This window comes from Lathamus discolor, chromosome 2 (assembly GCF_037157495.1).
Source record: "Lathamus discolor isolate bLatDis1 chromosome 2, bLatDis1.hap1, whole genome shotgun sequence".
NCBI lineage: Eukaryota > Metazoa > Chordata > Aves > Psittaciformes > Psittacidae > Lathamus > Lathamus discolor.
The window spans coordinates 66,698,283-66,721,729 of record NC_088885.1 but is presented as its reverse complement, the minus strand read 5'-3'; the positions used below and the strand labels follow the sequence as shown (position 1 = coordinate 66,721,729).

The window sequence follows — 23,447 nt, the reverse complement described above, 5'->3', positions numbered from 1 at the left end:
AACTCCTGGAGTTATTTTTATTAGAAATGTCAAATTACAGAGCCAATTTAATTACAAGGACCCAGAGTTAATGCTTGACTATTTTAACAACTTGGTCTGCTCAAATGCTTTAAATCAGATGCCTGTATTAGCATCTAGTTGTATTAATTTACAACCTATTTCAGCCAGCTGCCCGAGGATGATGGATTAGAACTGCTAATTTAATTCTGTTAGCACAGAACAAAATAATCTCAGGAAGTGAGGGAGGTTTGCTTTACCACTGTTGTACGCCAGCACAATAGCTGGCTATGGGCTTCTCTGAAGAGAGATGCACCTAAGGAAATTTCATTGCCTCTTAAAAGCACAACACAACATTCAAGATCATAAACATGAAAATATTTCATACTGTATCTTAAACTCAGTAATGCCTCAAGATGAATTTCAGAACAAAATAAAAAGTCTTATCATGACCACAAAGTAGATCTTTTTTTTAAAGTCCTTTATTAATCTGAATATAAAAAGACAGAAGCTGCCTACAATATAGGACAAAGCTCTTGCTTTATGAGGAAACAAAATTTTCTTTACAACGTGAAAAAATAAATACCCTTTTAGAGTAAGGTTTATATGCTAATGTGTCGTAAAAAAGTAGAGTTTTAATATTCCGACAAAATGTCTGTGCAAAGAAACAGATGCATAAACACACATTACTGCTACATTAAGGCAATATGAAAAGTATAGTCAGAAAATTTCAGTAAAGTGACAGTGTACTTTTTTAGCTTTGATTAAGCCAGTATTGCACCCAAACACGGTTTCTAGTTCCCTCTGCACCCTGGAGAACACACTAGGAAACCAGAGCCCAAAATGCCCAAGTAGGAGGGGTGGAATATAAAAGCATTTTAGCAGGAAATGACCTAGCCAATAAAGACATTAACTGAAGAAAGCATTTAGATTATACACAACCCTTATTTTAGGAATTAATGGTACATCCTTAACAGTTTTAAAATCAGTCTCCAAAAATAAAGCCAACTTAAGGGGCAGCTGACTGGAGCTCCCAAGACCACCAGCCAAGTTGGATGGGGGAACCTGGGAGTACCTTGCCCATGGAGATCTGTAAATGAAGTCCCGTAAGAGTGCCCCCACAGGACACTGCCGATCAGGAGACTACCCTTAATACCTCAAGATTAACAAACTTGTTCCACCCGTCCAAAGCTATTCTCTCAGAATTTTATTTATTTAATGGCATTCTGAGTTAAACAGCTGCTTGATGAAGTCTTGTAACTTTAAGAACCATTTTTTTAAAAGTAAGTTCTCTTCCAAGCAGTTCACTAAAAACAGAAACTATGAGCCATACTAAACTGGTAATTGTAAAAGCTAGTCTTACTACTACAATAAATGGAGCAACTGTACTAAAAAGGATTTAGAGAGCGTAAAACAAAAGCCTGCATTTCTCTGGCGGGGTATATCACTGCATGTACACCACACTTCTCCAGGGTTACCTTTACCTAGCTTTGTGGCAACACCGCTGTGCTACAACCTTACACATCATTCTCCACTTAAGTAACATGAAGCAGTTACACTTCTCTTCTCACAAGATGTCCCAGGCCATTTTGGACATGCTGAACGAAGAATATTTATGTTAAAATGCAGTATTTTTGCTTTTGATTGTGGATAGGTGCCAGAGTGATTGCCTTTTTCACAATCAATGGTTGCATTTCATATTAGTGCAGTTTAAAGAGTATATGATGGGTTTAAAGTGTATACGTAGATCATATCACAGTCAGATTGAGTAGACTGGTGTGGGTTGGCAAGTACACATGCTGGACATGCTCTACACGAGATCTGCAAACAGGACACGACTGGAAAGGAAAAACATTAGGAAATTAGTTTACTTCATATTTTGAGAATCTCTGTAATTGAGACCTCCCACCATGCACAGTAACAGAACACTTCTCCATAACCTCCAAATGTAAAACAGGGTAGCATGAGAAACATGCAGCCAATTCTTACGCTCCCCATAAGTTAGCACAGCTAACTTATCTTTTGAATGTATTATGTAAACAGGACGTTCTCTGGAATTAGTTTAAAGGTATTTTAAAGGTAAGCTTTTCTAGAATATCAGTGTAAACATATTACAAATATTAATCTGTTGATTGTTAAGTATACAGAAAACCAAAACTTCCACCTATTTGGTAACTCATACATTAATGGCATTGCAAATTACCTGCAATTGGGCAGCACAGGTCTTGCAGCATACAGTGTGGCCACAGGGACAAAAGGTCGAATTTATTTCCTCTTCACAACACACCATACAAAGCATGGACTCCTTTAGCTTCCGCAGCTTCTCTTGCAGAGCTTTTGTTTGTTGGCAGCTAAGACCCTCACAATTATCACAGTTCATGCTACTTTCAGAAGACTTAAGAGGGGAACTTGGAGGGGTCTGGTCACTTCTTGAAACAAGATCGACAATGCCAGCATTATAAAGAGCTCGCCTTGCATGATCATAAACTTCTTTTGAGGTTCTTTTAATGTCAAAGACGTATTTTTTACCAAGATTAATATTCTCATTCAGGAATAGGGATGCTAAGTGACCCTTTAAGTCTCTACTATATTGCATCATGACCGCACTGGTGACAGTGTCACACCTATAAAAACAACAGGACAAACACAAACCTGGTTAGTTAATACCAACAAACCTAACTCTGCAATAATTTTTTTCACAAAGTGAAGTACCAGCACTGAAATTAAAGCAAATAGAGCAGTCTGAGGCAATATTTAAGCTCTTGAATGTTGTTTGCATGACAACTCTACTTTGCAAAGTAACAGTTATTTTACATCTTCAAAAATGTGAAAAGTCTGATAAAATGGAGTCAGCCTATGGAGGGGACTTAGGCATTACACTAACATAAACAGTCAACACTTGCTTAATCCACAGTTCAGCTTGGCAACACCTCTTTACATGGTAACTTCCAAACACTGCATTAAAGAATTCCAATTAATAGTTTTTGGCATAACACCTCTTTCTTTAGACAGGCTCTTGAAAAAATTTTAGCACAGAGTCAAGCAATGTCTTGAACCAAATTTCCACTCAGTACTTTGTATACTGTTATATCATCTGAGGGGAACCAGTGTAAATGCAGCGTAGAGAATTAAATTAAGGCATTTGTATTTGCCACCAAGTATTTCAGCTACCCATACTCTGCTTTGTCACTTATTTAAGTGATATAGTTAACATCTGCAGAAGCCTGTTAAGGCATATCACTTCTCTAGACAATGTAGGAAAGAAAGCACAAACAGAACACAAGGATTACAGCCTTGCAGAGCCTAAGGTCCAAGATCTAAGCTTACAACCAAATGGTATTACCCTGCTACAGTTCTGCTTACATTAAAATCAGAAACTGCAAAGGACAGCAGAAGCTATAAGCAGAGACAAAGATCAAAAAGTTAAGACTGTCTAAGAGGTTATAAAATGTTTTAATTGCCTGGAAAAAAAGTGCCTGCAAAACCGTGCAAGGCCATATAATTACAGAACAGAACAAGACATTCTTAACAGTGGGCTCAAAATAAGTAGTAGTTAGCTGCTCATTAGCTGCAGTGGCTAGAAAGGCACCTACTTGGTGTTAATTGCTGTAACTGTATTAAAATAATCTAATTAGAGAAGCTGGGCAGGTCTTTGCCTCATGTATGTACTTTCCTCTGCTTTACTTCTCTTACAGAGTAATTGAAACTGATACGTGGTAGGTAGTTCAGAGAAAACAACACTAAGTGCCTTCAACAGTTAGTTCTACTGCTCAGTGTTGGACCTCACACTAGGAATGAGAAGAGGTTTAAAAACAAAAAAACCCAGCCATCAACAAATGAGCGTAGCATCCCTACCTCAAAGAATGATAGGATAAAGACAATGGATAGCTGCTGGCATGAGACAAAATCCTGAGCATTTGAGCAAGGACAGAGAAATTGTAGGAAGATTTAAACACATGGGATGGGAAGGCAGCACACAGGCAACTTCTAGCAACTGGAAGAACCAAATACAGAAAAAACAAGGAGTGTATGTGCATTATGAGCAACACCTGCATACTCTGAAGGAAGAAATTTTTCTTTTCCTTTGTTATCTTATTCTCCCTCTTATACAAGGACAAAATTTATGTATTCTTCATGAAGGATCAAAGAACATGGTAAGTTTATATTCTGAAGTGCTGCTACTCGTAATGGTAGACTCAGACATTTTGCTTACTTGCCTTGTACTCCCACCCCACAAAACTGAAAACAGCAAAAACCTGTTCAGTTTCTGCACTTAAGAGGAAAGTAGAGGCTACAGAGACAATGAAATTTTGCAGAGGAGTTTTGAAGTACAGACTGCTGGCTGCTTAAACACTTAATTCAAATACTGTGGAGAAGAACAGCAGCAGCTGACTAGTGGCAATACTGACCTGTAAAATGCATGTGTCTCTGTAATTGCTCTATAGAGTCCACTTGCTGCCCTTGTACTGATCATCTTAAACAAGAGTACTACACTATTACCAGACTCCTTGGTAATAGTCAGATATACATTCTTCCCAGATTGAGTTGCCATTTGAACAACAGGATAAGCAATCCTATAAATGAATATTAAAAAAAAAATAGAAAGGTTATTTAGCTTTTAAGGATAAGGACATTTTCCATAAGCTACACTATGACTGACTTTTATCAGAAGTTATAATGATCTCCAGCTGTTGTCTGTGATGCTGGATTGAAGACGCTGCCTCAGAAATACTTATAAAAATCAAGAGTATTAAGGCCAGTTGTCATCATGATTATAAGCAGGTAGTGTCTTCAGACCCTGTGTTCCAATAGCTCCCTTCAGTAATTCACAGTGCAGTATTTATGTTTATGTAAGTGCTAAAGGCATGCTCAGTACTTCTGAAAAATGGAAGATGACAAAGGTTCCACAAAATACGTACCTGTTGATAGGACTGAAGTCATCTTTACAGATGGATATGCCTTCAGGTCCAACACCAATAAGGAGTTTTTGCCCTTCGCTATCTCTCACTGAGTGCCACTCTACCCCATAATTCTCCAGCGTTGTAACAATCTGTAGAATCTGGTATTCAGCAGAAGCTTGACTTAGACCTTCCAGCTCTTTGTGCTTTGCAATAATGCTGTTGATAAAAAGATGAAGGATAGGTGAATTAACCCAAGTATGTGCTGCTATTGTCAGCAACTTGTTTTAACTTTTTTTTTTTTTAATGACCTACGTAAGCATGTTAAACACTTCTGACCTGCATTATCTGACTATAGTTTTTCAGAAATCATGAACTGGAAAGACTTAAGAATTGCCAAAACATCCTGGGACTGTTCAGAGGACAATATTGTGCATTTGTGCAGAAATTAAAAAGCAACAATGTAATCAAGGCTTTACAACTAACAATCCCCCCCAACATATTTACTTGAACAACCACAAAGTTCATAACTAAATAAAAAAAAAAAAACTACAGAAAAACATAAGAAAGTTTCTTGATATTCAGAAATTGAACTATGAAGGTGTTTTGGGAATCCTGTGTACTTCTCAGTGTAAGCATACTAAGCCAGATAAAATTTCTCTTTCACAGGTGTAGGTCTAAGACATTTGATTACCCTGCTCCAAATACTTAGATACCCCTATTTCAGAGCACTAGAGGTTCAACAGCTTTTGCTTTCCACAAAAAAAAAAAAAAGCCCTAATTCAAATAAGCTTAAAAATTAACTGAAATCCAAATGTTAGTTAAACATTCAGGTTGCATTTTGATCTCCAAAGCTATTTTTCTTTTTTTTTTTTTTTTAACACCACAAGATACACTATAGCATCAGCCATTAAGGGCATAACAAAATCTTATGCTTTTGGTCTCCAAAAATGAGGTTATATCATTGTGCTCTTTTTACCTCTCCAGAATGGTAGTGGTAAGCTCTTTTGCACACAGTTCTTCATAATTGTACTTGGCAGTATTCTGGTTATAATCTCCAAACTTCATCTGAGCCAACAATGCACTAAGTTCAATTGCATGCTCTGAAGAACACTGAAGATTACCAGCGAGAAGATCTTCTTTTATATGCAGGAAAAACATATGCCTACAATGGAAGGAGAAACAAAGTGTTAAAGGATTGTTGTAATCAAGATATGTATCAAATAACATCTCGGCTATGTTTCATATCATTAGTTAGTCAAGATTTTTCAATGAATGTACCAAGTGGAGAAAGTCTGGCACAAAGGAAAGAAAAGGACCTCCTTACACTTAAAAGATGAGGCTACAACTGCAGACTGTATCTAAAAGCACAATTTAAAAAAATGAGCACTTTAATTACATGTTATTAAGAACAGGACCTGTTTTAACTCCTAAGGCCACTTAGTAATTTCAACTTAGTGAGAAAAATATCAATGAAATGTATTTGATTAGTTTCCTAAATTTAAATTTCTTTGGCTGGCATTTACAAGTTATTGTGCAGAGCAGCCCAAACCAGCACACACATTCCTACCATACAACAAAAGAAGCCATATTTGCTCTACACAGTGGAAGTACCTCTGCCACCATAGTCAAAGTGAAGATGGTGCTTTCGCCAGTGGCATGATTAATAGGGTAACCCCAAATACCTGTAAAGGCATTGTGGAATCAATTTTTTAAAATGTACTGTGTTTTAAATGTACTGTGTTTTAAAGTGTACTGTATGTACGTAATATTTGTCAGTCCAAACTTTACACTTGGGATCAAGGCAGGTTTAACAACTGGGAAATTCACAAAGCTGATCTTAATTATCTAATAGGTCAGTTAACCAGACAAAGCAACATTTCCATTAACATTAAAAGCAGCTTGCTAATTTCCCCTATAGTCTACCTTAACTTCTGTAAATTTATCCTTATCTCCCCTTAGGGAAGACAATATAAATTTCTTAGCATTTGTTCTTAAGGCTTAACATAGTTACAGAAACCAGATACAGAAGTGGTTATGTATCACTGAAAAAGGTATCTTTCAACAAATGAAGCCTTATACCCACAGGGATATGTCTTATCTTCCACAGTAATGCGACACATTTTACTTTTCTAAAATTAAGTGTAATCTACTTAAAAAGCTATTTTGAATCACTTATCATAGAAGGAAAATTGACTTGCATCTTCAAACAGCAGTTTTGGATAATATCTTAGGTATATCCTGCAGTAGCACTCTACAGCTCCATTGTACAAGGCAAATGGGGCTACTTTTTCAGCACTATAAACTGCTGGATTTGTGTTCATTCTTAGCTCTACTGCGGTAAATGCTGCAGCTAACAAAATACTGCCCCCAAAATGCCCTCTATTGAGGACTTTTGTATCAGGAAAAATGTATTAAATTATCCTGCCCTACAATCCATTTCCTTTAACAAGTCACAGCTCCAATACCTCCTTTTACAAGTAGTTTGAGGCATGCTAGAGCTTCATTGCAGTTGTGACACAAGTGCTTAATTGCATCACTGATGTCTAGACATCAATCTACACACTTCAGCAGTTCTAACAAGGATCTGGGGGAAGCAAATAACCTCCCTCTGTGCAGGATACAAGTTTAGGTGGCAAGAGGACTAGAACTTCAGACAGTACAATTGTCTCTACTGTTAGCAGGATATTGCTTGTTTAGGAGTTTTTTTTGAGCAAGTCCCAAACCTCTGCTCCAATCCTGCTAACTCATAGGTCTCTTGGCTTGGGCCACAGAAAGGTACAGCTGCAATTTTTTTTTAAATGCATTGGTTGTCCACACTACTTTGGTGGCTCAGTCCATAAATCCAGGCGTATTTGATGGCTTACTAAAACATCCTGACCAAAATAAATTCAAATAGTAGGCATTTCACCAATTCCAATCAACATTTCATAAAATGGCTTTTTACACACTTTTGATCCTCTGTTAATACCAGAACAGGTTTTTCAGTCATTACAACTATGTATTAATTACACACACAGCATTTCAAAGAAATATCTGTCAATTTTCTTCTCATTAGCTGAAACATGTTTACAACTACCACACCTAAATGTTTGTATCTTCAGTTTATTTAACACATACAACAGCACTAACTACACAGGGAAAAGTCAGTCTTCTCCCCTCGCTGGGAACACCTTATTGACATCAAGAGGGTAGGTGAAAAATAAAGAGATTGCTCTGGCAAATACAGATATATTAATTACAGAAACAACTACTGCAGAGGCACGGTTTATCATATCCCATTACTAAAAAGCCAGTAACAGCACAGGTAGCCAAGTGAGTTTAAGGCACAGTGTAAAATAGCATCATGTTAGCTAATGTGCAGTAACTTCCCAAAACTGCCTTATCTCACAGACTAAGCCACTTCACTTCTTTTGTGATAATGGGGACAAAGGTATGGTACAGGTAAGGGACACTCATTGCAAATTAACTAAAGCTATGCAGGCTCATGTCCTGGCTTAACAAAAGAAATTACGATCGTGTTAGGTCAGAGAAAACAGACAAACCCACCCATATTTAAAAGTCCTTCTCAAAAATCACTGGTCTGTACCTAAAAAACCCATTGGTTTGGGCCCAAGCCTTGCCTAAACTGTACCCATGACAGGTTAGAAACTAGTTAACATAGGGCCTCCTGCTGCTGAAATGAGTTTTTGAGTGACAGTGAATTACTTTATACTGATCTGCTACAGCATTTGCCCCGAACCAAAGTTCAGGTAGGAAATTCACTGGCAGGATTCTTTCTTAAATGTGCTTGAGGAAGGAGAAGCATCTAGAAATTGAAAGACAGTGAGGACTGAAAACAATTTGTACGTCTGTGATTTTTGATCCTTAAGCAGAAAGGCAAAAAAAAAAGGAAAAAAAGGAAAAAAAATAAAGTGCTTTTATTGCTGAATACAGTTAAGCAAAACTAAAGTATTAGGAACCTTGATGCAGTTCCTTATCTAATTCTACAAAGTCTGAAAGACCCAACAGATTGTTGACAGGAAATGTGGCCATATTGCAGACTGTTAGTTACCAGAAAGTACTTATGTAAGTTTCTGTAGATTAGATTGTGACCTACTCCCTTATTGTCCCTACTTTCTCCAGGAATCTCTAGATACAATGAAAAAATCATTAAAGCTTTTCCCAACTAGAAAGATACTCAGGTTGTATGGTAAGAGAGTCTTCAGCTTTTCAAGGAATTGTTTTAGTGTTAGCATTTTACACTTAATGGATTTTTACCTAGAGAGTTTTAGAAAACAAACTTAAAACTGAAAACTCTACTGCTTATAACTGAAGTCCTCTACGGGTTACATTTCCAACATTGCTGGTAGAATGTCTTAGCTTGACCACCATCTAAGAAACTAATTGGTTTTGTTTGTGCATCATTCACCATTTCAGTTATAACAGATAATACGTATGTATCACATATAAATGAGAAGTGACTCAAGTCAAGCAGAAGGTTTCCTACTACCACCCCAATATTCTCTTGGCACATACTGCAGCTTTGTACTACTCTTGCCAAAGTTTCACCTGATCTTTAAATCTTCATATAAAACAAATCTTCACAACTCTGATCTTTACCAATCAATCAATTGTTGTGGCTTCTAGTAATTTTTTACATCTGCCAGACATGTTGCAACATTGCCCTTGAAGCTCCTACTAGTTCAAACAGAACTTTCTATTGCACTTGTAGCCCGAATTCTACACATGACAGAGAGTCTATATAACCTAACCCAGACTTGGTTCCCCCCACCGCTGAACCTCATGCTAGCTAGATATTCCTGTGTATTTAATTCTGGATCATTTCCTTTGAGGTCAGGAGTTCAAAACAGTATGTAAAACTACAGATTAGAGGACAAAGCAGTAAGTTTCCCAAAGCTATACTTCATTAGTCACTACCCTGGCAGCATTTCTTACATTCATAAAGGGAAAAAAAAAAAAAAAAAGAAGGCAGTTTTGGAATTAGAACAGGATCACATGTTTTCTTCAAGCACTAATTACACTAGTGATTTTCTATTTATTTTGTATCCTTCTTTTTGCTCCAGTGCTTTTCATACAGTTTATGTGCATATTAAAATTCAGTAAAACCAAATGTACTTGTGTATCTCAGTAGCACATGAATTCTTTGATACAAATGCTGTGGAAAGGGGAGGTTGCAAGGTGATTTCAGCAGACTTCACAAAACACTGCAGCTAGCAAACCAGAGTCACAAACCTAGATATTGCATCAATTGCTTTTTGGCTCCCTGTGAAGCGATTTTCGCAGGCTGACTATACTGAACACCACTACATGAAACAAGTATCAGTATTTCACTACAACTAAATGCTTACAGAAAGCAAATCGCCTAGTGTTGTTCACTCAACTGAACTGGCAATAATAACCCCACAAAATAAGTACTATGAAAAGAGTAGAGTACACATAATACAAGATTAATTTCTCTTGAATGGCTGAGGGAACTGGGGTTGTTTAGTCTGGAAAAGAGACCTTATTGCTCTCTGCAAGCACATGAAAGGAGGCTTTAGTGAGGTGGGAGTCAGTCTCTTCTCCCAGGTAACAGCAGTAGGACAAGAGGTAACAGCCTCAAGCTGTGCTGGGGAGGTTTAGATTGGGTATTAAAAAACATTTCTTTACCAAGAGGGTGCTCAGGCGTTGGCACAGGCTGCCCAGAGAAGTGGTGGAATCATTATCCCTGTAAGTCTTCAGAAACCGTGTAGGGGAGGCTCTCAGTGATATAGTTTAGTGGAGGTCTTGATCTTAAAGGTCTTTTCCAACCTAGCTGAGTCTATGATTCTTGCTTAATTCATTGAAGACAGTTATGTGCACTAGCAATCAAAGTTCTGCACTGAAAACTTTGTTTCTACTATTTTTTTTTAATCAAGGAAAGGAAAACAGGACAAATTAATCTTTAGATTTCTGTTAAAAGTTTCAAGCTCAAACTTAGGTGTCAGAAGAAAAAAGTATAACAAACCCTCATCCTTTACCCAATAAAAGCATCTGTATATGACTAATGATTCCCAAACTAAAAATACAGACAAAAGAACACATTCTTCTGCCAGACTACTTAGGCAAGAATCTTAGAATATGCCTCAAGGAACTGTTGGTTCTTTGGGGTGTGACACTGCTTACCACAGGGTAAGGAAGGCTCTTTCCTACTGTGAAGTAAATTTATGATGCTCTAAATTCTACAGGAATCCAAGTTCAGAGGCACAGCTGTTTTCCCTAAAAATACATTGATAAGGCTCTCTATAGAATATAATTCTGTTTTTAAAAAGCAGGTATTGGGACACTCCATATGAAAAAGCAAAGCCGTCACAGTTGCAATTTAATTCAGATTTAGATACAATCCATGAAACTTACCCTGGGGTCTATCATAGCAGACTTTTATTGCATATTAGCAGATACCATGATACTGCTGCACTGGTTGGCTATTGCAACGGGATAATTGGATGCTTTTCTGATTTTTCTACCTACTATATGTATCTAACTGCATATACCATAAATTTATATTTTACAAGGGGTTCTTTATTTTAACCAATTCATCAGTACAAGTAGATAACACTGCAAGAAGCAATGTTCTTGGTAAATATAGTTACAAGTACTGGCAAATACCACACAGCTTTTAACAGCTTCCATAACAATAATTGGGTATCCCAAGCCTGGCAAAATACAGCTCTTTTGAATGCTTCATGAGACTGTGGCTTGATAGAATCTGACATGCTACTTTAAACTGCCATGGCTCACATAAGAGTACTTGATTTTCAGTCATATTACAGAAAACATAACTTTGCCTGTCCCAAAAGCACATCTGGATAAATGCTACACTGCTCACTTTGAAGTGGCTTCTGCTTTCGTGCGACCGCCGCGCGCTGACTTCACGCCGCCAGACCTGAAGCCATTGCTGTCCGGTATGGCCGTAGGGTCCGTTTCCCCGTGCGGCTCTGCAGGCACTGCGGTCATTAAGGTGCGTGCACAGCCCGCGCCTGCCCGCCTCCAGCGCCGAGCCCTTTGCCAGGACCGCTCTGCCCCGAGGCAGCGCCAACGGCCAATCGGCGGCCGCGCTTCTCTGCCTGCCGGGCCCCGCCCCGCCGCCGATTGGGCGGCCCCGGCGGGGTTACTGCCGGGCAGTGACCTGGAGTTACACCGCGCCGCACCCGAGCCAGCGCTCCCCCCCACCGCAGCGGCTCCGGGACAGTCCGGCGAGTGCGGGGTAATCATTCCTCCAAGCATCAGCTCCTGGCTGTAACTCGGTGTTCAAACTCGACACAAACACCACCCATAAATCATTCTGACAGCCCCCCGACTGTTTACTTTTATTTTGCTAACTGTTGCATTACCTAGCAAGAAGTACAGAAAGCAGTGAAGACGAACATGACATAAGACAGAGCTTATGATCTAGATGTTGGACCATCAAGTGTATCTTTAAGCAAAGAGATAGCAGTCCTCTTTAAGCCAAGGCGATTTTACATTAAAAAAAAACGCATAGTTATTCAAACCGCACTAAACGAGCACCCTGTTCCCATTTCAGGCTTCTTTGTGAAACTCTAGTTGACAGCAGCAGATTAAATTTGAATAGCATTCTTGCACTGAAGCACTTCCATTCCACTGAGAACAATTCCAAACTAAGAAGTCCTGCGGTGAAATTCAGTATGAGGCAGTCAAAAAATTAGAAACTGAGATCTAAAGGACAATAGAAACAAACTACTTTTAACCCCGTAAGGTTGCAAGGAGGCTTTTCCCCCATGCATTTCTCCCACTTGCAGAACACTTAGTGAAGGTGGTTTGTTGCCTTAGTGGTGGTCCAAGGTACAGTTATAACCTGGCTCTGCCTTTGTGCTCAGCATCAAGATCATTTCCTCTCAAGATTAAAATGCATGAGGTTGCCATCTTCCCCTGGATTGCACACCAATTGAAGATAACAGAGGCAGAGGTTAATGCTCCCTTGCCAGGTGAGCTTTTTGCCAAGCACGTAGAAACCTGAACATTTCCAGGATCTCTACTGAAGCAATACAACTGGGGCTGACAAAGCTCCCAAAATATAGAGAAAAAAACTGGTAGCAACTTAGTCACAAGACTCACTATTATCATGACAATGCACATCAACAATATTTAGAATTACTTGCAACTTCACAGATTTTAAAAGCTGTCTCAACAGCCATCAGATTTATATGTATAAACAGCACCAGAGTCTGCATGTACAAGCCTGGGAGCCTCTGTCTACCTTCTTCTCACAAAGGACCAGAAGGCCACAGGAACACCCTATACACCAGTTGGGTACCCTTGGTTTCCTTTAGCAGTTCTGTCCACATCACTATTTCTGACTTTGCAAGTAAAAGGAAGAAAGAAGATGTCAGCTTAACTTTACAGCTAATCCTTGCAATTCTATGATATACCTGTTGATTTAAAGTTCAGTGATGGGTTTAACAAGTTTTTTCTTCTCCTTCATATCACACATGCTTACATGCAAACTAAAGATGAATGCAGAGTTATGTGCATGTGTAAATTTTCAAGCAGACCTGAGCAGGAAAAAAGCAAGTCTACTGAAACTCTTTGTCAACAGCACTGAAACAGACATTAACAACAGACACTGGAATTCTGGGTCTGCTACATGCAGAATACTGGGTATACACAACTAAAAGGCAGCTATTGCTAGTTACTTTACAACTTGTATTTGTAGAAAACACTAAAAATTACTTAGGATGTAGGCTGAACACAGCTTAGCTGAAGCCTCAGGACTATTCATGCTTGCAAGACAGAGTGACATTAAATACCAGCTTCAGTGCTTGTTGCTCTCCAAAATGATAAGCAATTATTTAATAGATATTTTCTGATGACTGAGCCTCAATTACTTTTATAATTGTTAAAAATATTAGTTTTAGAGCAGTCTTAATTCATACATGAAAGACAGCTTGTCCCACCCATAACCTTTCAAAGTTAAGTGTATATTTGCTACTTTGATGTATGAACAAGCTCTGTTAGATTCTAGCTACACAACCTGTCTCTTAGGCCCTTGGGGTGTGTTTCACCAGTTCCAGCTCCCTATTAATTTGCACAACCTGCCAAGTCTTGCATTTGCAGTATTGAAGACAGGAACACAGGTGTCTGCAAAAACCTTGTAAAGTTGAACAAGCATTCATCAAGAACACCATTAAAAATGTCAATCATATCTGCTTTAGGTTTCCTCAGATTCAACCTCATTTGGTGGGAGCATGAAGACACATCCAAAATGCTCAGGGTAGTCTCTTCTGCCTCATCAGGTAAGAAATTAGGTTGCCTCTTTTAAGAAATTAGGTAGCCTTTTGTTCTACATAAAAATATTTCATTATTTGGTTTTACAGTTATTGAGAATATTTAAATGAGGACAAGTTTCTCTAAGGAAAATATTCAAAAAGAACCCAGAGATATACCATGGATAGCAGAATCTATTTTTCCAAAACAAGGCACATCAAATCTGGAATTTGGTTATCATATATTTGCTTCACTAAAGCGATTATATAGGACAGCTACAGTCCAACTCCACAGCATTCTGAAAACTTCAGCCAGATTGATGAGCTGAAACCACTGCTCCCCAAAAGCCACTCCTCTGCACACTAGTTCAAAAAGTAAAATATACAAATGCTCTTATCTCTAAGACTTTCTTCATAGAAAACAAAAAGAAAAAAAAAAACCTCCACAAAACCAAAAAAAGCCACACCCCCCCCAAAAAACACACAACCCCCCCCCAAAACAAACCCAAACCACAAATACACCAAATCAGGCTGACAGCCTCTGACAAAATTCTTTAACCAAATATTTTGTGCAGAACAACTGCATTGTATCCACGGTCTTAATCATAAAATTACCAAGTTCAGGTGTCCCTGCCTATGGCAGGGAATTGGAACTATATGTTCTTAAGGTCCTTTCCAACACTAACCATTCTATGGCTCTAAGGTGAATAGTGAAATCATGTGTTGGCATTATCATCATATAGACATTAGAATCCAAGTGGTCCCGTTTATATTCACTTTGCTATCTAAAACTAACAGGAAAAACTAGTTGAAAGGTCAGCATTAAATATAGACATGCATGGCTTGCCTAATCTTTAAATTCATGTGGCACTTAAACTCAAGGAGCAAAAGCAAGTGTTCACTACTAATCTTAGAAGACCTGGGATTGACTAACAGTGAAACAATTTAGGTAAGAGGACTGACCACAGAAGAAGCAAGACAGCTGTTTCTTTCCTAGCCTCAAAGGGCCTGTAGCTATTCGAAAGTTACTGTAACATAAAACCAGACAAAAAGGAATTCAGCAAGTTTTTTGCTCTGTGGGAGGAACTGTTTCCTGCTTTTCTGTACCAGTGGTTTAGAACGACCTCGAGTAACACCACCAAGCAGGGGTTACTATCGGACATGCGAACACCACATAAATAATTTTCTAGTGGTAGCTTAGCTTAGTTTCTTTCACTTCAGCACTAAGTGCTTATACAATTACCTACACTCATTACTTACTTGTAGCTGCACAATACTTTAAGTATTAACAGTTTGGGTTTTTTTAAACAAGAAAAAGGAACAATGCATTTAAATAACACTGAGGGGTTTAAACTACACAGAAAAGTCAAAGGAGATTACCAAAAGATGAAAGAAAACCAGTGCATAATCACTTCCATAAGTTACAGAAACTGGAAACAAAATAATCAATTAAATCTACTTACAGCCATCTTTACCTTACCTTGTCTGTTCTTGTAAGATAAGATGTGGCTCAACAAAAAATTTGACTCTTAATTTCAATCGATAAGGGGCTAAACCGTCCATCTGCTGGGAGATTCTGTTCCTCAAATTCAGCCACAGATTCTCCCCTTTGCTGCCAGTGAACTGCAGTCCAAAATAATCAACTTCTATAATTCCCAGCCTTCTGCAAACCTGAAATAAAGAGGTTCTTTATTGTGGGGAGTGAAGAAATGCCGCACTTTATGAGGCTACAACATAAAGATAAAAATATCAACTTAATCAAGTACTGTTTCAGACTGCTCAATTAAAACACACAAAAATCCTACTCTAAGGACCTTTATACAAAAGATTAATTACTTGGATTGAAAGTTGTATACAAAACAGCATGTAGGCAAATATCAAGAATAAACCGGGAATTTCTCCACTAGCCGAAACCCACATAGACTTCTATAGCCAAATTCCATCCTCCTCGCATTACACTCCCCAAGTTCCCCCCACCTCGTCTCGCCCCCAGGACAGGCACTTAAGAGGGTCAGTGGATTTCCAAAAGAGACAAGTATCTTGTCATTCAGCATTACAGCCGATAGCACTTCCTAGGTGAGGAGAAAAAAGTACAACCCATAAGTTTTATTTAGACGCCACCAACAGACTGGGCTGCTACGTTCGACTCCATCCTCCCGGCAGCCGCCGCAGCCACACCGAGGCGGTGGCCACGGACGGGCGAGAGCTCCTGAACAACGGCTTCAGCCAACACGGCCCAAGCAGGCCACGGGGACCATCCCAGCGCTGCAGGGGCAGCATCACCGGGGCCGGGTGGGTTCCACTCGTGTGTGTGTCTCCCCATCGCACCGGGGACAGCGAGCGCAGGCTGCAGCGATGGGCCAAGGCCTGCCCTTAGAGGAGGTGGCAGGGCCGGATAGCCCCAAGGCGGGGGATGCAGCAACCTCTGCATCCAACATGGAGGGGAAATACAAAATAAAAGAAGGAAAGAAAAAAGCCATAAAAAGAAAAGGGATGGGGTGGGGGGGCTGCGGCGGCTCCCCGCCCCCACCGCGGGGTTGCGCCACGCACGGCCCTGCCAAGCGCCACCACAGCCCTCCGCAGCCGGGCCGGAGCCGCCGTGCCCCGCGCCGCCGCTGCCCCCCCGCCCACCCGCTGCCCCTGCGCGCTGAGGCGCGCCCGGCGGCTCTCGTGCGTATCTGTCAGGCACCGCCGGTCTGCGCTGCCCAGCGGACACCGCCATCGATCCCCCGCACCCCTCTCCGAGCCCTCCCACCCCTGGCAGCGCGGCGCGGCCCCTCACCTGGTTGAGGCAGTCCTCGCCGTTGGCTTTCGCCTCTACCTCCACCTCCATCACCACCGCGTCCGGCCTGGTCACATAGCACAGCATGGCTGAGGGAGCTGGTGGCGGACACACACAGCCAGCGCCGCCGCTGCCACAGACACCCCGAGCGGCTGCTTACTGCCGGTGGAGAACCGCAACTGTGGTTACAGGCTGACGTACGGACGCGACACCGGGCACCGCCTGCCCACACCCGGACAACACCGACCCGCGCCCGGCCACTCCACAGCCCCGCTCCCCCACTGCTTGTGCCGCTCCGGCTCCGTTCCCTCTACATATACCCTCCACCTCCCCCTCCCCTCTCCGAGCGGCACCTGCGGGACCAATCACAAGGCGCCGCTCGCCGCTGCGGGCCGCCGCCGGACCAATCAGCGCCGTCATCCCCGGGAAACGGCGTCGGCAGGGAGGGAGTTTGTTGCCGTCACTCCCTGGCGCCCCCTAGCCGTAGCGCAGGGCCGCCGCCGCCGGGGCTCTGCGTGCTCCCTCCGAGCCCGTGCGTGCCCGTCATGGCTTGACCGCCCGGAGAAGCCCGGCCTCAGGACCCTCTTCTGCTTCAGCCCTTAGCGTTTCCAAATTACCTTCAACCGTCGTCACCTGCAGCAGCCCAGAACTTCTGCCCTAGTGTTATGTCCGGTTAAAACAAAGCGAAGTAAATTCTGCCGGGAGGCAGGGACCAAACCCGCCTGGCAGGGATTTGCCACAGAATTAATATGAGAGTGGGTGGCCGTGAGCTATGTGACAACCAGTTATTTCTGTGTCTCATCTCTAGGCTTTGCAAACACTCCTTTTCATTGAGGGGGAAATAACATGCAGATTAGTGCTCGATCTCCCATGCATACAAAGCACTGGAAATGTGGAAATTCTAAGAAAGATGGGTCAAGTGGTACTGCAGCCTCCATGTGCTGTCCTGCTAACGGATGGTGGAGCTTTCGCACTCACTGAAATTTGTAGGGACAAAGTTTGCAGGTAATTCCTGGCCAGGGGAGAAACACCTTCACCAGGCAAGCCCTTTTGGAGTATTTGTTTGGCAAACATACCCAAGGTACATGAAGTAAAATAGTTTATGGGTACTTTAATGATGTAAATTAAAAAGACAGGGAGGACTAAGTACAAAATGCATGCTGTGCAGGTTCCCAGAAAGAAATGCAGATAAAAAAAGTACTGAGCAGCACAGTGCTGAGGAACAAGTAGGCTGCCAAGGGAAGTACTAAGAGAGAAAATGGGTATCTGAAAATGCAGTAAAAAATAGCTGAGAGAAGAACAAACCACAGAATTAATGCAAGGTTATAGTGCTGAATATTACCTTGTTCCTCTGTGTATGGGTATAGGTCACTTGCTTCTGTCTGGGTATTTCTGCTGTGCTTGTCAGGGTTGTTAGTATTTTCAGTTTATATTAAAGAAACTCCTAAAGGAACTCCCAGAACAGATATTCATTCTGCTGGGAACTCTGCAAACACGATATATGGAACTCTATCAATTTTGTCCATGTAAACTCTAACTAGAAGACTTCTCAGTTCTGAAGAAGGCAAAGCAGTAGGAGGAAAATAAGGTTCAGAACATAAGATGTCAAACCTGAACAGTGCTGCATTTCACCTGTATGCTTACTAGCTGAGATTTTCATGCCCAGGTCTATAGCATTTAATTTGAAGAGCTTCAAGTCTCAAAAGATCAGACTCAAAGAGTGAAGGGTAGAAAAAGGGAACTAACATGAAAGAAAGAAGAACCCACTTGCAAAATTATGTTCACTCTGTGATTTTTTTTTTTTTGGGGGGGGGGGGGGCAGAAGGAAGGATGACCTAAAAAGGACGGACTTAATTATGAGGGCATTAGCCACTAACAAAAATATCGCCAAATGTTTTAGTATGGAAAAGGCCTGTATCCTCCACTTGTTCTTTAGTTTCTGTTGGAGTGAATGCAGGAAGTAAGATTTTGGATCTGTTTTCAGTTACTTCTATATATTGCAGTGTTATGGTACTTTGTGTGATTTCTAAATTTCTGTCATAATCAAAGGAGTCCTGAAATTGTTATGAAGAAGCACAAGAACTGCTACGATGACTCATGCCATTAGTATTCTGATATCCTCTCTCTGACAGCAGCTCAGTTCAGATGTTACAGAGGAAGGTGCAAGAAATCTTTATGTAATTTGAGATAATGTGCGTATACATTTTCTCTACCACTAAACAGTTAAAGCTGGCTTATACCTAATAGGTTAGTCTTCACTTATTTATACGCGATATTTGTATCCTAGGGATCAGTTCACCTGCTGCTAGGCGTTGTCCATATAAATAGAAACAGATGGCTCTTGTCCCGGAGATCTTACCTTTTCTCTCTATATGAATATCCTTTCTGAGTTTTCCTTTTATCTCACTTAATATAAATGCAGGTGTTCTTATTATGTCTGTAAAAGTGTTATCCTGCTTTGAAATCTGCTAAACTATAAGACACAAAAATAGCTTGTGGCAGTAAATTGCGTAGACTGGTTAAGCCTTGTGTACAACAAGCATTTGTTTCTGAGGGTGTCATCTGGACACCGCTGTTATGGAAATACATTCTATTTCACAGCCTCTCTGTGATATTTTATTCATGCTGTACAGGAGAGAGTAAAGGACCAAGCCCTGTATTAGCACACAGGAGACAGCTCTTGTGACAAGCACCTGTTGCAACCCTTTGGGCTTTGAGAACTGAAATGTCTTACAGTCTCCTGCCTGGTCTCTTTGATGAATCAACAGCACTCAGTGAGGTACACTGTCAAACTGCTCATAGCACAGAAAAGTTCACCCTTCGTGTATCATAAAAGAGCATTGTTTACCAACATGCCACCTCAGTGCTGTATGTCATGAGATGCTGTATGCTGTATCACAGTAATACCTCTCTGATGAGTCAGTCTTTTCCTATTGTACCAATTTGTGCATAAGTAGTTCACCTTATATACATTAACTGTTTTTTCTTTTTTCTTCATGTAATCCCTCTACAAAGGTAATTTTTGATCACAACCTACTTCACATAGCAAATATTAGTCGTAGTGCTTCTTGTCTGACATTTGAATGGAAAGCCTGCAAAAAGTCCAATTGTTTGGAGAAGAATTGTTTGAATAATAAGTTCCAGACCTTTGAATTTAGTCTCTAACATGGCAATATTGACCCTTGTTGCCAATAAAGGCTAATGATGCCTCTTGTACGGATTTTTCTTTGCGTGGTTTCCCAGGTAGTTGCGTCTAACCTATTGCCATGATACCATGCCATCTTGTGAGGTATGTAGTGTGTGTAGTTATGGTCTCATTACCCAGGTGTTTGTACAAGATCTCTAAGATTTTCTCTTGTGTTGCTTGTTGCCTATGGTGTTGACCCTGATCAAATCAAGGTATGTTACTGCTAGAGAATACTACGCTGTAGGGCAAAAGGTTAGAAATGCTCAGCTCCTGCATGTGCTAGGATGAGGCTTCATCAAGTATTTAGAAGGACCTATCCTTTATCTTTACTGTCCTTTGGTGGCAGTCACATTAAAGTCATGCATGGAAGTGCCACGTTATCCCAGCTATTGTTACCAAAGGTGCGCTCTACAGACTGTGAGGGAGTAAAATTATGAGCTTCTGTAACCCTATATAAAAGAGCAGCCTGGCCTTCTCTGGGAAAGCTGAACATGAACAGACTTCTCACAGTGCTGTTTGTGTGTGGTGCCTTTTGTTCCAGCAAGAATGAATGGCTGCATGAGAAAATATTTTTAGTTGTAATCCCAGTTTATATAATAATCAGAAGCAGAATGAGGATGTAGACCCTGACTTTCTGTTTCCCTATTCTTGTACCCTGTATGGGCATTCCTCCTGTTCTGATTCATTGCTTTCCCATTTTTATTTGGCTTAAATGGGAGATATTATGTAAGTTTAAATGCATAGTTTGTTAGGCTATCAACAGATTGTTGGGTTACCCCCACACCCATTGCACAAGAGCCATGAAAGGCCCATCCTCATGAGCCCAGGGAACACAATGGTAGGCAGGAACCCAAGTTAAAGCCTAAGAGGAGGGGAGACCCTATCTGGTCATCTCCCAGGGCTGTCCCTGAAAAGCCTCAGCCCCCATATCTGGGTGTGAAACCCATCCCCATGAGATGTGGGGAGCAGCACTCCAAGTTACCTCCTGGTCTAAGGGGGGTTGTCAGCTGGGGGTGTGAAACACATAAGGAAATGTAGGGCAAGAGCTTTTGGGCATTGCATAGGATTTATTATGGGATGTTTAGGGGAGGAACCAAAGGTAGGACAAAGATGATATTTAAGAGATTTGGGCAGTAACAAGTGTGGGATAAGGGAATAGAAGCATTCATCTGTGTAAAGGGCTGGCTGGTCAAGATGCTTGTCTGGCGATGCCCTGTGCCTCACCAGCACAGTCTGTCCTGTCTCCTTACTAAACTCCATGTTTTGCTATTTTCCAGTAAGGAACTCTTTACTCCTTGTGTGTGTGGGATGGAGGTTGGTCTGTGATGCAGGAATGAATGTGGGTCTGATTGCTAGCAAAGATACTACCAGATGAGCCAGTGAGTAGGTAAAGTGGGCTGGGGGCCAGGATGGGTTTGGAGATTTCTGAGGGCCACCTCTGGGTGTGAGAGTAGCTGCATGTCTGCAGGTCCAAGATCACAGGGGGTGGCTATTTGGAACAGGGGAGTCCTGGACACCTCTGTGTGTGTGTGTGTGATGGTCTGTACCAGCTGCTGGAGTGGGGCTGAAGCCTTGAAAGATCGTATGCCAAGGTAGCAGCAAGTGGTGAGAAAGGGATCCAGGGATTGCTATTGGACAGACTGCCTAAGTCCTTCTGCTGGAGGGCTCCTCCTTATACATATGTATAGGTATCTCCACTTCTTGGACCTCCGTCCTGCTCAGCTGGAGCAGGGAGCAGGAAGAGGCTGGTGGGTGCTGTCAGTGTATGTGTGAGTGCTCTGTGTGTCTGATCTCTGTGTCCAGCAGTGTATAAATGTATATTTGTGGTGTATACATGTGCTCTGTGTGCACGTGTCTACTGGAAATACATGCTCACCCTCACTACTGGCTGGACCCCAGGGCATGGAGTGGCAGCAGCCTTGCCTCTCACTGGCTGCCAGTTTAGGTTTATTTTCCACTAACACAAATCCTTAGAGAAAAGCCCTGGAAAGCACACATCACACCCTTGTTACTTTAGTTCTGCTGTCCTTTTTTTCTGCTTTCTGACTGTATCTTTGTATTCTGTATCAAATTGAGTAACCAAGGACCAGGTCAGCACAAATGCATTTGAGGATGATTTGAAACAAAACTGAGTGGGATCACATGATTGCAGTCAGTCTTTTCTGCTGCCTCCCTGCTGGATAAAATTGCTTTGTGCATGAACACAACGGTAGTGTCTAGCTTCTTTCTTGTCACTGTCAAGGCTGCTGGTCATGTTGCAAATGCACATTACTCATGTGGATGATGATCTTTCAGCTGAGAAGCATGGAGGGAAGCATAAAATTAAGGAGCTATTCTGACAGTGATGGTTGCTGAGGGGAAACACCATAATGCATCAATAAACACACAAAGATTTTCTTTTCTACCTGAATGATTCTTTTTCTGTTCTCATATGTATCACGCCTCTGTCTGAACTTTTTGAAGAACATTCCTTAGCTCTGCAGTGTCCACGCTGCTTTACCAGCTTCTATGGAAAAAGTGCTCGTCAGAGATTGACATGCTTCTCACAGTGCCGGTTCACCTTTACCAATACAATGAACACAGAATAATGTGCCAAGATTGTCCACGCAGCCAACAGTCCATAAGCTGACTGTTTATGAAGCATTATCTGGTGGTTATCCCTAATTTGACAAAATTATATATATATAAAAAAAGTTAGGGATGTCAGTTCAGTCTTGGGGTCTGGGACATTTTAAGAACATAAAACCAGTCACACCAGATCACACCAAGGATTCCCATAGCCCTAAATTCTGTTTCTTGCAGATTTAGTCCAGTGGTAGTCAGCATGTTTAACATGCACTTGTTGATGCCTATATGCTGTAAAGTGCCCGAGGCCAATACCTCACGTTATATCAAAAAGCGTAAGAAGAAATGCATATTCTTACTCCCCAGAATCCCTTCACAGTTTCAACTCAGGGACTTCCAGTCTATTTTTGTGTTAGACAAGACAAACAACTGTGTCAATTTGCATTTCCTACTCTAAACCCTTCCCTGTTTGAGACCAAACCAGACCTGTTCTTGCTAGGACATGTATCAGCTCCTTATGAAGCCTATGAATTCAATTTCATAACCAGTTTGTTTATAATTCATAGTAGAAAGAAATCCCTGTCTCCACTTTTTCAGAAGCTCCTGACATCAAATCACCTTTGAATATGAATTTGTTTTCTAGGTCATCGATTCCATTTCTGAACATTTTGATTCCTTTGGTGCTTACAGAATGAAGTCATCATTGATTATTTTCATGTTGTTAAAATGTGCTCTTGTGGTCTACAATCAAAGCTTTCAGAAATTAAATTCTC

At 41.1% G+C, this 23,447-nt stretch overlaps 1 protein-coding gene across 2 annotated transcripts; it reads right to left on the bottom strand.

Moving 5' to 3' along the window:
- Positions 1–463: 463 nt before the first annotated feature.
- On the bottom strand, positions 464–17,214 carry MYLIP (myosin regulatory light chain interacting protein). 2 transcript variants are annotated; one of them, XM_065667293.1, is made up of 7 exons: positions 16,923–17,214; positions 15,621–15,811; positions 5,875–6,060; positions 4,917–5,114; positions 4,407–4,571; positions 2,201–2,621; positions 464–1,835 (listed from the first exon to the last, which is right to left on the bottom strand). In XM_065667293.1, the coding sequence occupies exons 1-7, from the start codon at positions 17,007–17,009 to the stop codon at positions 1,746–1,748; spliced, it is 1,338 nt and encodes a 445-aa protein (XP_065523365.1). In that variant the 5' UTR covers positions 17,010–17,214; the 3' UTR covers positions 464–1,745. The 2 variants fall into 2 exon arrangements, with proteins under 2 accessions (XP_065523365.1, XP_065523367.1); XM_065667295.1 differs by lacking the exon at positions 4,407–4,571.
- Positions 17,215–23,447: the final 6,233 nt, after the last annotated feature.

What these genes read in the sequence shown, in the direction of transcription:
- MYLIP (XM_065667293.1), bottom strand. Translation starts at nt 17,009, where the DNA reads ATGCTGTGCTATGTGACCAGGCCGGACGCGGTGGTGATGGAGGTGGAG. An exon ending in GCGAGGACTGCCTCAACCAG is followed by an intron (nt 15,812 to 16,922) that starts GTGAGGGGCCGC and finishes TCTTTATTTCAG; the next exon opens with GTTTGCAGAAGGCTGGGAAT. An exon ending in GAGACACATGCATTTTACAG is followed by an intron (nt 2,622 to 4,406) that starts GTCAGTATTGCC and finishes TTGTTTTTATAG; the next exon opens with GTGTGACACTGTCACCAGTG.